This window comes from Durio zibethinus, chromosome 19 (assembly GCF_047325235.1).
Source record: "Durio zibethinus cultivar Kanyao isolate XHJ-2024 chromosome 19, ASM4732523v1, whole genome shotgun sequence".
Lineage (NCBI taxonomy): Eukaryota > Viridiplantae > Streptophyta > Magnoliopsida > Malvales > Malvaceae > Durio > Durio zibethinus.
The window spans coordinates 3,277,862-3,293,013 of record NC_143180.1 but is presented as its reverse complement, the minus strand read 5'-3'; the positions used below and the strand labels follow the sequence as shown (position 1 = coordinate 3,293,013).

At 33.6% G+C, this 15,152-nt stretch overlaps 2 protein-coding genes and 1 pseudogene across 3 annotated transcripts; 1 reads left to right on the top strand and 2 right to left on the bottom strand.

Annotated features, from left to right (window-relative positions):
- Positions 1–788: 788 nt before the first annotated feature.
- LOC111310248 (prefoldin subunit 2 pseudogene) lies at positions 789–2,887 on the bottom strand (annotated as a pseudogene). Its single transcript, XR_016330326.1, has 2 exons — positions 2,754–2,887; positions 789–1,427 (listed from the first exon to the last, which is right to left on the bottom strand). The product of XR_016330326.1 is annotated as a prefoldin subunit 2 pseudogene (transcript).
- Positions 2,888–7,750: 4,863 nt separating this feature from the next.
- On the bottom strand, positions 7,751–12,962 carry LOC111310246 (spliceosome-associated protein 130 A-like). The gene is made up of 4 exons (XM_022909509.2): positions 9,862–12,962; positions 9,072–9,563; positions 8,433–8,595; positions 7,751–8,125 (listed from the first exon to the last, which is right to left on the bottom strand). Exons 1-3 carry the CDS (start codon positions 12,874–12,876, stop codon positions 8,458–8,460), a joined length of 3,645 nt encoding a protein of 1,214 aa, XP_022765244.2. The 5' UTR covers positions 12,877–12,962; the 3' UTR covers positions 7,751–8,125; positions 8,433–8,457.
- Positions 12,963–13,436: 474 nt separating this feature from the next.
- Positions 13,437–14,255, top strand: LOC111309519 (dirigent protein 25-like). The gene has a single exon (XM_022908555.2). The coding sequence runs from the start codon at positions 13,462–13,464 to the stop codon at positions 14,173–14,175; it is 714 nt and encodes a 237-aa protein (XP_022764290.2). The 5' UTR covers positions 13,437–13,461; the 3' UTR covers positions 14,176–14,255.
- Positions 14,256–15,152: the final 897 nt, after the last annotated feature.

Sequence of the window (15,152 nt, the reverse complement as noted above, 5' to 3'; positions counted from 1 at the left end):
CTTGACTCAGTTCTTTGTAGTTCCATGGCAAAGAAGACAAAGTGACTGATTAACAAGTTAGCAAAGAACTATACAATGAAGCTTCAAGCACAGACAAGACCTTAAAGCTGTACCATTAGAAAACATCGAAGTCGTTTTTGCAGACATTGTCAGATGGTTGGAGGACAGAACTTACCTCGGAAATTTAAGGTTGGAGATGGAAAGAAAGCTTGAAAGTGATAGTAATTTTTATTTGAACAAGAACAATAAACTGTAGTTTCATCGATCAATTGAAGTTTAAGTTATTTATATGGGAAGAGAAATATCCTTAAACTATAACTCGTAAGTTTGGTATGCTTATAAAAAACCTAAAACCGCAATATTTTTTATCCGAACATTTGGTTTAATAATTAATATATAATTTTTTACTCTAAATATTTGCTTATCGAAACACCAAATCATATTATTTTTTATCCGAACATTTGATTTAATAATTAATACATAATTTCTTATTCCAAACATTTGGTTTAGTAATTAATGAATGATATCTTACACAAAATTGCAATGTTCGAATGATTAGTTATTTGTATTGGAAAGAAAAATCGTGTTGTTCAATTTTCTTAGAAAAGTAGATTCATGTCATGTTAAATTCGGATTTCTCAAAATAATTTCATGGTATCAAGTTATATTTCATCTTTAAATTAACTGGCCATTGGTTTAAACATAATCTTGATTCTTGAATTGCCCAATTTGAACAAAAAGAATTCGAATCCAGGGCATTCCTCTTAATCATCTGATCAAAGGCAAAATTCAAAAAGTAAACACACTTTAAACACAAATTATTACAGAATGTAATCCTAATCAACAAAACATCTGATCCTCTAAAACCTAGTACATCTTAGAAATAACTGAACAAAGTTTTATCCCGGAAGATTTGGGTACATCTTAGCAATAACTGGACACGTTTATATCAGGCAAGAAGGAAACAGAGACTAGACCAATCACCCACTTGAACTTGCAGGGCCAACAAGAACTCCTTGAGCTGAGCCTTCCTTCTTGCTGCTTTCATCATTTACCTCGCTATCAGACTTTTTTATTCTAATTTTGTATTTTGCCTCGAAATCAGCAACTTCCCTTTTCTTCTTCTCCAGGGCCTCGTTAAGCCGAGCAATTACCTCCTCAAGACCTTCTTTGTTTCGCTGCACAGCCGGGAGAACCTCTTTGATGGTTCTCTCCACCAGCACACCTCCAATCATCCGGTAACACCGCCTTGATGGGTCAAGCGGCTGAATGGCATTTGTAACTAGTGAATGCTCACTCACTTCCATCTCCAACTCGGTGATCTTAGAATAAATTTGATTTAGTTCCGATCTCATAGCTCCATACATATTTGCCACCACTTGCTCATTTACAGGTTCCTTACTCTCAGATTTGCTGGCCATTGTTTTCTGCAAACAAAGGGAATAATGATATTAACATTGCAACGAAAAGAAAGCAATAAGTAATCTGTAAAGGGAGACACAACACAACAGGTTAGAGAAAGAGCAAAAATCTTCAAGACCAAACTTTTATGATTTAATAATATGAAGATTTATATTAAACATTGCAGTTAAAGTACCCACATTGCAAGATCCTCAAATGGCAAGACCAACACCGAAGTAGGATTATTTGAACAACCACCGTAATGATACTTGTAGCAATCTTATTATTTGAACAACCACCATAATGATACTTGTAGCAATCTTAGAAAACAAAAACCATGAAATATGCTTCCAGATAAACTAAAACAGTAGAAAATCTATTTCAAAATGAAACTCAAACCACCCCAAACCAAGATTATTTGCCAACTGAGAACCTTAATCAGAAAAAAGTTAACATCTGCACAAATGTTAAATCAAATTTTCCTATGAAAAGCCAAAAGGAGAAGAAAACCCATCTCCACAAATGATACTACTAATACGTGAAAAGGAAACACTACTCGGAAAAGGCCTCATACATCCAGTAATGAGGAAAGAAAAAACTCTATAGAAAGAAGCTGCTTGTTACAAGAGCATCAAATTTGGAGGTGTTATACCCAACATTTTTGGCCGAAACATTATGAACCTGGATCCTTATGTAAGAATACTGGACTTGGGCATCAAGATTAAGGCTCAAGCATTCAAAGTCTAAATTGGAGCTTAACTGCACAGCACCTAGGCACCTCAGACCCAAGTGGTTGGCAATTGTTATGCACATAAATTACACTAAGAACAACATAATAATTTGATACACCCTATATTAAGGTAGTGTGCCCTCTATCACCCATACTCTCTCTTTCACTCTCTTCACTCTAGCTTCTTTCTCATTTATCTTAACTCTGATTTCTCTCTACGATTCTGGTTCCATTTGGGCTTCACCTCAAAGAGTGGATGTGGGTGTGGGATTTAGATAGAGATCCTAAATTTGAGCTACAGAACAATTCAAGTATTTCTACATAATAATTCTTAACAGAAATAGTATAAAAAATAAAAGTTTGTCTCAGGCTAAAACATAAAAATAAATAAAACAAAACAAACCCTAAAATATATCTAAAATTTTATAACAAAATCAATTAAAAAAAATGATCAAAAAGATATAGCAAGTACTAAAATCAACTAAATACTGTAAATTTTTTATCATCAAAAGATTCTAAGGTTACATAATAAACAGAAGTTACTAAGCATCAAAGTTAAACAGTCAATTTTTAGGCTTAGAAAGAGATTCGAAAAAAACGGAATTGAAAAAGAAAAACTAACCTGGGTCTCGGCGTTGGCAAGGTGACAAATCAGAAAAGAAGATAAATAGAGAGGAAAGGAGAGGAAATAGGGGATTTGAAGAGATATGAGGCAGGTAGGGTGAACTTGGCTGGTGATAAAGTTTAGCTTGGAAGTTGGAACGAGAATTTGGACTGGGTTTAATGGAAACTATAATCTTGTTGGCCCATTTAATACTTAGCATCGGGTTTTTATTTTTACATTTTTAATTTATTTTTAGCTTTAAACTTATGAAAGTTTAATCCCTAAATTTTGGAATATTTTATTTCTATCTGTTTAATTAAAAATTTTATTCTTGATTATTTATTAAAATAAATAAATAAAAATAAAATTTATCCACGAATTATTCATTAAAACATTATATTCATTTATATTATATCTTTATACAAATTGAATATAAATAAATTTTATTATATTTACAATTTATTCATTTAATTAACAAATCATAAAATATTGTAATATTATTTATAATTATTTATTAAATTTAATAAATAAATAAAAATAAATTTTGTTAAAAAATTGTTTGTCACAATCTCATAGATATTTTTATAGGATATTAGAATGATGTTCAGACTTTGCTCAGAGATTATCATTAACATTTGATTAAATTAATTTGTAAAAATATGAGAATATTTAAAATGATAATAAAATAAAGTATTGAACAATTAAAATGATATGAAATAATTTTATTTTCACATAATGAAATAACCTTTTTTTTAATCAAAGTTTGTGTCCTATTTAATGATTATCTATATACAACCATAAACCAATCCAAATTCACATATAGAAAAAAAATTTATAATCAAACAACTACAATGCAACTAATAATGCAAATAGAGGAGGAACATCGAGTTTTATTATAAACATTTCATGCATTAGGTGGCTACAAATTTTACACTTCTGCAAATTTGATAAACATTAACTTCTGTCATTATCCATGTCAAGGATAACAAGGTTGTTCATGTTTCTTGTACTAAAGTGTGTTGTAGATGGAGATACCTATTAATATCATAATAGCACTTACAAATTATACGAGTCCCAACTAATCATAAGTTTATTTTGAATAAGTTAAAGGGAGACAGAAATCATAAAAATTAGTCAATGATCAATTTTTTTTTAAAATAATTCTAGCTACAACCACAATCATGCTCAACACAATATGCAAGTATATATATATATATATATATATATATATGGGGAAGACAAATTTTCATCAATCAAGGTAATTAAAATGCAAAAAACATATAACAATGTGCTAACCAAAAAGAACATGCACCATAATTTTACCTAGATCATCTGAATTTTCCATGTCATTTCTCCATTTAGTCATTGATGAATCAACTACAAATACATTTTCTCTCGTAATATCAAAAGACAGGTCTTTTTTAGCCTACTATCAGAATGCAGATATAGGTAAAAGTTTTAAACTGGACTCTACAGTAGTAAAATGTAACTATAGTCGAAAAAAAGAAAAATACAGTAAAATATTTAGCAACCTCATTCAAAATGGACATAGCTCAAGTATCAGAAATCTTATAGCAAAACCAAATATAATTTAGAAGCATTTTTCTAATTTCATAAAACAGTGACATTAGTAAATTATAAAGTTGTGCTGAACCAGATAACAACACAATTAAAATATCATTATCATGTAGAAAAGCAATTGACTAACAAAAAGTATGATATTATATGTTAGGGTTACACTAATAAGTAAATATATTTACTTATATTCATTCTATTTATTGAGTTTTCACATGAATGCTTTGAAAACATCTTTGATTTTCAACTATAACTATAGAACACTTCAAAAGCAAGACAAAACAGTTATAGAATAATCACATTCTAAATAACTACTTTTAGCTAACAAAATCTAATAGAAGAATCAACTTCAAGATTCATATAATCTTTATAATACTTGGATTGGGAGCTATCATATCATTTTTTAGTATTTGGAGCATCCCTACCATATATGAAAGGATACTCTACAACAACAATAACATACTAAGCCTTATATCTCATTCCTTATGATCGACTATATAAAAGACCAAATAAATTAATTATGTTAGGTTGTAGTTTGAATTTTCTTGCGTCACTCGATTCTATCAACAACAACATCTTCATCTAATTCCATAATCATCATATTACTTTTTTATTACTTGTTTCTATATCTTTTGTGGTTTACCTTTAAAGGTTTTGATCTTTCATAGATCTAGAGACTCAATTTTTCTAATTGGTGCATAGCTAAGCTTATATTTCACATGTCCAAACCATCGTAAATAATCTTCTTTCATCTTTTTTTAAATTCGAACTACTCGTAGTTTTTCTCAAATCTCTTTATTTTTTATTTTGGCCCTTTTAGTCTTATCACACATCTATCTAAGTATCCTTATCTCCATTACATTTATTTTCTTCTCATGTTGTTTCTTAACAACCCAACACTTAATTCAACATAGCAATGCAGGTTTTATAGTTATTTTATACAACTTTACTTTTAACTTTAAAGATATTTTTCGATCACATAACACATCCAACACATTTCACCATCTCATCCATCTTACTTGAATCCTATGCTTGATATCCATTTCTATCTTAACATCACTCTAAATAATTGATCCTAAATATTGAAACTAGTTACTTTTCAATACTACCTCACCATCCAACTTAATCACACTATTACCCAATTCTCTATGATTATTAAACTTGCATTTCATATATGCAGTTTTAGATTTACTCAATTTAAAACCTCAAAACTCCAATGTACTCCTCTATAATTCTAATTTTGTATTAAGCTCATCACTAGTTTTAGCAACTAAAAATATATTGTCGGTAAATAATATACATTATGGTACCTTATCTTGGATACGTTCAGTAAGTTCGTCTGTAACTAATGCAAAAAGGAATTGACTTAGTGCTGAGCCTTAATGTAATTTTGAGGTAATTGAAAAGGTATTTGTCATGCCTCCAACCATCCTCACATTCGTTACCACTCCCTTATATATATGTTTAACTATGTTGATATATTTTAAAAGGACTCATTATGCTTCACTCTGAATGAACATAAATCTCCCTCTTATGCTTTAATCTATGAAATAAAAAATTATTAAAAAAAAAATCTTCAAACATACTATTTAAAATTTAGCATAACTATTTCAGATGGAATGGAACGCCATGTGTTTCATGTCAGTTATTCAATTTAATGAGTATACATTTTATATTTCTGACCTAGTAGGATTCCATAATAACAGGACTGTCAAATATTTAAATCTCATCATATCTTAATATATCAGTAACAACTTACTTGTTAACTGTGTTAAAAATTGTAATAAATTAATACAATTCCAAATCAAACCTCATATTTCAAGTTTTTTCCCTTATCAATTCGTATTATAATAACAAACTTAAATATTTTGATTTCCATGCCTTATATGCATCTAATAGAGACCTACCACATTAAATCAATCCAACAAAATATTAACAGATACAATTCCAAACAATTAATAGCATAAAATAGAATAGACAATGGTAAAACATTAAAAATGAAGAATAACATACTTCAAGGTGGGATTGGACTTTGACTTACAACTTATAATCCATCTTCACGCATAAAAAGAACAATAAGTTCTCAATGGGCATTAACATAAAAAGCATCACAAAATCAAGTGTCTAGTTTTTAATTCCTCAAGGTCTATATAACATAAGCATAATTAAAATTTATGCAAAAAAAATAAAAAAACATAATATTAGCAAGTATGATTAACACACCTAGAAATTATAATAAATTAATACAATTTCAAATCAAGATCTCATTTTTCAAGTTTATTTCCTTACTATACTTGTCTATCAATTCATATTATATTAACAAATGTAAAGATTTTGATTTTCATGCCTTTATGTTACATCTAATAGAGACCGACAACATCAAATCAATTCAACAAAATATTAAACGATACAATTCCAAATAATTAATAGCATATAATAGAATAAAGAAAGAAGAAAATTTGATTCTTGTTTTTGTTATAAATTGCATCAAATATCAATAGTAATGCTTAATAAAACAATCCAAAAAACATGGGAAAGAAACAAAAGGTCTGAAACGACAATGGTGCATAAACAATGACATAATATGCCTTAAAGATATGTCCAAGCAAGATACGGTTTCATCTCTGTCTTGATCTCATTAGATATTCAAACAGCACAATTTTACAAATTTAATAACTTGGACAACTTTACCATTGTTGTGTATAAAATGTTATGAATTTTGATAATCTTAGAAATGTGCTAAAAAATCAAGAACAAAAAAAAAAAAATCCAAAAATTTAAAAACCAAAGAAATTTATCAGAAACCAATAAAAAAAACCCATCATTAGATCTTTTAAGTTTTTATGAGATACAAAAATAAAAGCATATTTTTTTATAAATCCAAGCTGAAGTATTTTACATTCCAATCAATCACCCACCATCGAAAAAACAAAACCTAGAAATTTAAAAACCAAAAAAATTACCAAAAACCAGTAAAAAAAAACACCATTAAATTTTTTGAGTTTCTGTGACAAGCAAAAATAAAAGCATATTTTTTTATGAATCCAAATTGAAATATTTCACTTTCCAATCAATCACCCATCGTACCGATGCCGATGGATCTACTCGAACAAAGGGTCAAGCTTTTCGAAATCTGACTGACTGATGGGTCGATCCAGAAGAAAGTCAATTTTGAACATCGACGACTGATTCCCTCTTCCTTCTTTTTTTTTTCATCCATGTCAATCTTCAAAGACTTATTTCTTCAAAAACTTCAGCCCTTTTTCATTTGTGAAAGTTTCTTTGAGAAGCTTCTAAAAACTTATGAAATTTTCAACGCAATTGAAGAGTGTTTTTATCAAAATTAACTATCCAATTCCTATTTAATACATTGTTGAGCTGTCCCCATAAAATTTTTGAGGACAGCTTTTATATTATGTAATAGATATTAAAAATTAATATAATAAAAAACACTTCCATTTTTTTTATCTTTATTTATAGAATTTAAAAACTCTTTTAACTTTATAACGCATACTCCGAAGAAAAGGGAGAGGAGAAAGCATGGAAAATCAATCTCACATACAGAATCACCAGACGATCCCGTTAATTACAACAACAGCAAATGTCATCTCTGCAGCAACTAACACTAATTTTGCCCTCTAATAAATCTAGTTTGTTTCAAAACTAATACAGTACTCCGATCCGTTCCTCGTGCTTTCGACTCAACTCCATGCAATTTCCCTCATTTACCTTGGAGTCTGACTAGCTTTAGCCTTCTCAACGGCGACTGGCAAGTGGCAAACGGTTATCCAGGCTGATAACTCCAGGTATAAGACCTATATAAAATGGACAAACTACTCTTGAGTGATGATCAATGCCATAAGAAGGCAGCAACTATTCAGGCTATTAACACATGCGCATGTAGCTAAAACATTAAATGTGGGGGAAATGGGAAGCAGATATTTTAGCTTATATATAAAGGCAATACAAACTGGAAAAAAGTACAAAAATAAAATAGTACTCAAGACGCTGATTAAATGGCCTAATTTATGGTTAGAGCAATCATAATCTAAATGTAATTACATAAATATAAAAACCAAAAGAGATACAAAGAGCTGAAAAAGGAGAGTGCAGGGAAGCCACCTTAAACTTGATGCTATCAGCTATCTCAAATAATCTTGTTTCGAACTTCTTCAAGTCTCTTCAGTATCTCCCCTGGAGTTCGATCCAACTCGTCTGCAATTTTTCTCTGCAAATCTAAAGGTAGGGTAGGAAACTGCTCACACAAATCCCCATCAATCACGTCCTGCAAAATCATTCTAAATTTTCAAAACCAGAAGTACTACGAAAAATAAAATAGGGCTATAACCCTCAAGTTCAGTCAATTTAGCATCGGTGGTAATTATTTGCACCAAAAAAATTCAACTTTCTCAACATAGTTTTCCAAACAAATTGGTTTTTCCTTCTGATAAAATGAGAATGAGAATGACAATACACTAATGAAACCAAATGATGATAATGACAATTTTGATAATATAATGATGATAATGTGGATGAATACAAACATAGTTCTCAATCTTCCAAACTAAAGTAGAATGCAAGAGGCTTTGAAAAAGATTCTAATTCATGATAGCACCTGGAATTCATCTTGAAAATCTTTCAAATAAATAATTAACTACATCGTGGAGCCATCTCTGAGAACATGACTTCATAATAAACAATTCATTTCAGTGTACATAACTTCATAAATAAACAATTCATTTCAGTGTACAAGAGGTTCACCTTGACAGGGAAATAAGCAGATCTATAAGCCATATGATCTCGTCCACACAAGGGAGGGTGTTCCTGTCTCATATGCATCTCTAGGTGAGAAAAGAAGTCAACATCATCACGGGAAGTGAATGGAAGCAATGCCCCCAAACTCCCCATTACTGTTCCATAAAGAACACACTCTCCACCACCTGGTATCAGAGATGCCTTCTGCAAGCAAGTAACCACATCTCCAATATGGAACTGAACTATCTCCTCTAACTTGTTAGGAGCTCCATTTAGCCTCCCTTGTTCCCATTTTATCCTTCCACCAGTTGCGTCTTCTTCTATCTCCTCTGATACATCTTGTGGTAGCCGCACAAAATAGACATTCCCAAACTTGTCTGCACCAGCCATGGTGTCAAAATCTACATGGTATGATGCAGTAAGCCATCTTGGAACAACATCATCAGCAAATATATACAGTTGATTTTCATCCCTCCTATACTTGCAAAAATGGAATGACTGCAATAAAAGACCATATTTATTATCGATCTGAGAATCATCAACAAAGAAAGCAAAAGAGAGGAATGCATAAAATCAAAGAGGACTACAGTTTAAGAACAGAGGAAGCATTAAAACTCAACCCTGCAAACCTTTCTTGCTTTCAGCCATAGCCTAAAAGGAAATGGTCCACCAATTTTACAAAACCCTTATACAAATCAAGCATCATAAGACAAGACATGCATACAAGTATTAAAATTAAAATTTTCGAAGAAAAGAGCTAAAGACGTAAGAATAAGGAAAATTTCAGAAATCATACCTCTTGAATGTCCCCAACATATATTCGATCACGATAAGTGTGGATAGAGACAATAGTGTTAGGGAAAAGCTTATTCTCACATTTCCTAAGCAGTCTCTTTTTCCCCAAGTCATATAATCGGAGCACAGATCCTATCCCAGCAAGTAATCTTCCCTGAAACTGGCATAAAGCAAGAGGAACACCTTCCACTTGTGTCTTGCGCAGAAGTTCAAGCGACCTGCCATCTTCAAGAAACCTATAAATATGAATGAATCCTGCAACTAAGCTTCTTTTGGGCCAAAACTGCAGACCCTTGGCTGTGCCAACAGCCAAGAGAGTTCCATATTCTTTATCATGGAAATTCACGGTGCACAAACTGAAAGCAGCTTCATTGTCCTGAAGCTCCAAAAGACAAGTCGTGGCTGCTGTCCTTGGATCAAGAACTCTAATGCAAGAAACCCACTTGTTTGACTCTGCCTTTGGATAACCATACTGCTCATCGGAGAGGGGATCCTCTTTGTCCTCATCATCACCACCATTTTCCATTTGGCCCAAATTACCATTACCATTTTCTCCCATTCCAGCAGCCTCAAAGCATTCCTTTCTTGCAGCTTCACGCTCTTCTGCAGTATATGATCCTTGGTCACTCTCAATAATTACTAACAATTTCCTCTTTGGTTGAAAAACAAACCTCCTAGGCGTATACCTCAAAGGAATAGCAGTCTCATTAAAGGTTTCTCCAAGACGCTCAATGGTGAAAACCCTCAATGCATCCCCGGCAACAGCAACAACACCTTCGGCACATTGATCAGATGAAAACGAGGCAGCAAATTCAAGTGTCTCATAAGAAAGCGGTGTTAGAAGAAAATGTCCTTGGTGAATATAACCAAGCCATGGTCGACTAGACAAGCAAAGCATTGCAGGTCGGCCTCTCACTTTAACAGAGAACAACTTTGGGGCTCTCAGCCCTAAGAACCGTGAACGGGAATCAGAAAGCTGCCCTGTAACCATATCCACTACTGTTCGGAACAGAACCCCATTTTGCAGACCAGCATTAAGGAAAAGACTTGCAGGATGATCAGCACCATCCTCCCCACCAACTGATGCCTTAACTTCAAGGAAAAGGAGAGACTCGGGAGGTGAAGAGACACTCTGAACACTCAGAATCTGCATACAATCATCAGGATCCAAAGACAATATACGGATTGTATTATCATATGAACCAACTGCAAGAAAATGGGACCTCTGTCTTCCTTCAGGAACAGGGGCAATGTCCAGACACGCCACATCTCCTGACATTTCATGCTTCTCCACTTCCATCAATTGCCCAGTCATATCCACCTCAAAGTATATAAGCTCCCCTCCACTCAATGCAATAACCACTTGAAGCCCATTTGAGCCAACCTTAACAATTGTCCTTTTCCCAGGAGTCCTCCACTCATTAATACGTCCATCTTCCCTTATATGCCTAATACCATTTGGGTGAACTTGCATAAGCGAATCATCACCAATCAAGGAAACAGCAAGAGAAGGAGTAGTATCAAGAAACCCACTATCACTAACTTCTTCAACTGTTTCACCAATGGAAAGAACAAGAGTCGCATTTGCAAATGACACAACAATGTATGCATCAAAGGCATCATTAACATTCTTTTTCACTGTCCACACAGCACTTGGGACACCAGGAAGCTGGGAGACAGCCATCTCACTGATGGCCAAACCAGGCCTTAATATCCTCAAAGATGAACGAGGACCACGTCCACAGAGTGAAAATATCTGAGGTGTTTCTTCCTCAAAGAGATTAGCAATTTTCATGTCCATTATTGGCATCAGGCTCTCAGCTTGGTCAATTCTAACTAGATTCTTAAGCCCTCTAGGCTGGAAAAACACTGGCTGGAAACCTTCTTCTGTTTCCATCAATGTAGATGACGAAGACTCAACATCAGGGTCGTCCCCAATAGCCTGAAACTGATACAAAGCGTGATTTCCAAACTCTGAGGCAGAGAATAGAAAACCAGTTTTCAACACACACATTGAAGCTGTAACTGGAATTGTATCAAAATACTTAATCCTCAATTCCGTAACTCCATCACTTCCATGTTCCAGTGTAACCTTAAAAATATCCCCATATTCTGTCTGCAAAAGAAAGAAGAACATTGACTTCTGCTTATGTGTAGCTGCTGAAACAATCAAAACCCCACGTTCTTCCGGCAAGTCAGCACGTCTAGGAATGACCGCTCTAACGTCTGGATGACCCTGATTCTTATAAATAACAAAATTCTCTGCACAAACCAAAACCCCACTCGGGCCATCACCACCACCAGGCACAGGGACCAACATATTTGCCCCATTATCAACCTGTTCTGACCACTTCCTAGACACATGGTTAAGCCCTAAATCAAGTTCATAAAACGTCAAATGCTTCTGTGCCTCACCAGCAGCGACTCCCGTGGAATCCTGATCGGCCTCAGAGTAATCCAACTCAATGGCAGCGAAAATAGGATTATCAAAACCACAATCAACACCACAAATCGAGTAAACTATCGTATGCGACTTATGAGCTTCTAAAGGCGAAGAAATGGTTAACCTAGCAGCAGTATCTCTATTCAAAACATAAACTAATTTCTGTTTCTCACAAGCACCAATCATTACGGCTCTTCCTTTCGGGTCAATAGCTAAGTATTGACCCGGGACAATCCGGCGACACCCGGATTTCCCAAAAGTTTCTTGGTGAACTTTATCAAAGATGTTCTTTTCTTTATTGTATTCAAGGATAACAATCCGACCCGAATCGGACCCTACTACAATGTAGTCCTTTTGAGCTCCGGTTAGCCGGAATTGAGCTAGGGAAAGTATGCAGCCAAAGATTTCAACGGAGTGAAGTGTTTGGAGCTTACCGAGATCGTCGGGGCGGAGAAGGGAAAGGATCTTACCACGGGCAACGACGATTTCTTGGATTTTTCCGCCGGAGAAGTTCCCGTTTATGGCGCAGACGATGCCGGTAGCTTGTTGAAGAGTTAAGTTGTAGAGATACATGGCTCGTTAGGGTTAGAGTTAGGGTTTTCAGGGTTTTGGGGTTTTCGTTTAAAAGAGATTCATTTGACACTTTGAGCGACTGAATTGAGAAATGCGAACAGTGGGATTTTTTTTTTTTAATTGAAGGAGCAAAGTTCAAAAAATAAAATAAAATAAACCCTAGGAGGCAAAATTGAAGGGGCCAAATGAAACTTGATTTTTTAATTGTTCGATTATAAATTCAACAAAAATATTAGGATGTTTGTGAAAAATTATAATTATTATAATAGTAATGTTAAGTTTTCGATTTATATAACTAAAATTTTTTTTATGCATTTTCATTTATAATTTTTAAATTTTGTGATTTATGTGAAATTAAAAATTTTCACTACAAACGTATAAAAAACGAACTCAAAAAAATTATTCTTAAATAGCTCAAGTCCTATAATGGAACTGGAAAATCCTTGGGCTACTACCAAACACCATATTAACCACTCCAACTAAACCAAAACTAAAGTAATTCCAACTTCACCTAGTAGTTATAATTATAAATAAAACAAATTTTTAGTTACTTGGTGCAAAAGAGAAACATCTATCATCCAAAAAATGGCCATGGTTTCCTCGTGGCTTTCCATAATTTTGTTGCTTTTCTTGTTCATGACCGTCATCGACAAATCATCTTCAGTTAGAAATCTTGGCAACCCAACTTCAAGTCATCATCATCACCACAAGCATCACAAAATCTCGTTCCTTATGCAAGATTTGCTCAATGTTACTCATCCTGCAACCACTAAAGTCACTGGTCAGCTTCCATTTTCCAAGCCACTAGGCTTTTTTCCTCCTAATGGAGGCATCCCAATTCCTGAATCTGATCCAAAAGTTGCAGGGTCTGGATTGTCAACTCAAACGTTTGATGTTTCCAACATTGGGTTATATTTTCCTGCTAGAGCTACTCTTCAGGAACTGGAATTTGGGGCAGTGATGACAATTGATGAGAACTTGTTTGATGGTTCAATTAATGGATCACCACTTGGAAAAGCACAAGGTCTATATGTTGCAAGTTCAGAAGATGGAACTAGTCATATGATGGCTATGACTACTTTTTTCGCAGAGAGTAAATTTAAGGATGGCTTAAGGTTTTTTGGTTTACATAGGAGAGATGTAGCAGACTCTCATATTGCTGTAATTGGTGGCATTGGGAAATATGTTGGTGCAAATGGTTATGCAACAGTTAAGGCTGTAGAATTAAGGTCTAATGCTGCTGCTGCAGAGAAACAAGGAGTCAACAAGCTTCTTTTGTTCAATGTTTATCTCAGTTAATAGCTAAGAATCCTTTTTAGCCAGATCAACTACATATTATAAGAACAAGTAGCCCAGTTAACTCATGTAGCCAGCTTTAAAAGTTGTCATCCAGCAGATCTAGGGTTCAAATTCCTCACCTGCAATCCCTTCCCCTATCCCAGACTACGACCTCCTTTGTACAAAAAGAAAAAACTACATATTATAAGGTTATTGTTTGCAACAAATTGAACTTATGTTTAGCGTGCAAAATGTAAGATCAAACATTTTTAGTTCAAACAAAATTTGAGTATATTTCTTTGTACAATGAAATCAAGAACTTTTAGGCAAGTTTTTTTACTTTATTTTGCTTTCATTTATGAAAGAACTTTCTCAATCAACTCACTGACTTTGATATAACAGACTAATTCACCATGCAGCTCAAGATTTTATCAAGTGAATCTAGTAGCATGATGTTTGTTAATATCAGATGATAAAACTATTATCGGGGTTAAAGAATTCTCACGTACTGAAATGAAACTCATCTTAACTTGGTCTTATGTGGAACAGTTTATGCAGAGTCAAGGAGAAATTCGTTTATCCTAAACCCTCAACCATAAACAAGTAAAGCTTACTAGGTTGGCTTTACTTGCAGGGAAGCTTCAGATTGCTTTTACCAACTGAGAAACTTTTTTTTACTTTCACATTTTTTTTAGAAGCTGTCAAATCAGCATCTGCATTTTTCAAGCAAATTTGAGATCCAGTTCCTCAATCATGAAATTTTTATGCAAACATTTGCAGTTTGAAAGAAATGAAAACATATTGGAGATTGTTGGTTTTTGTATTTTTTAGGCACTAAAAATAGAATCCAAGAACTGCAACATGCTCTTTCTGTCTAAAACTTCTTTTGTAATGAATTTGTAGCAGCAATGTTATTGAATCTGGATGGCATGAATTTGGGAGATGGCTACCATGGTAAGAAGATAAGACACTCCAAACCTGTGATATTGTATGTTACA

Coding starts and splice junctions, on each gene's coding strand:
- LOC111309519 (XM_022908555.2), top strand. CDS start 13,462: ATGGCCATGGTTTCCTCGTGGCTTTCCATAATTTTGTTGCTTTTCTTG.
- LOC111310246 (XM_022909509.2), bottom strand. CDS start 12,876: ATGTATCTCTACAACTTAACTCTTCAACAAGCTACCGGCATCGTCTGC. Junction 9,564..9,861: donor ATGTTGGGGACATTCAAGAG/GTATGATTTCTG, acceptor CTTTTATTGCAG/TCATTCCATTTTTGCAAGTA. Junction 8,596..9,071: donor CTGCTTATTTCCCTGTCAAG/GTGAACCTCTTG, acceptor ATGATTTTGCAG/GACGTGATTGATGGGGATTT.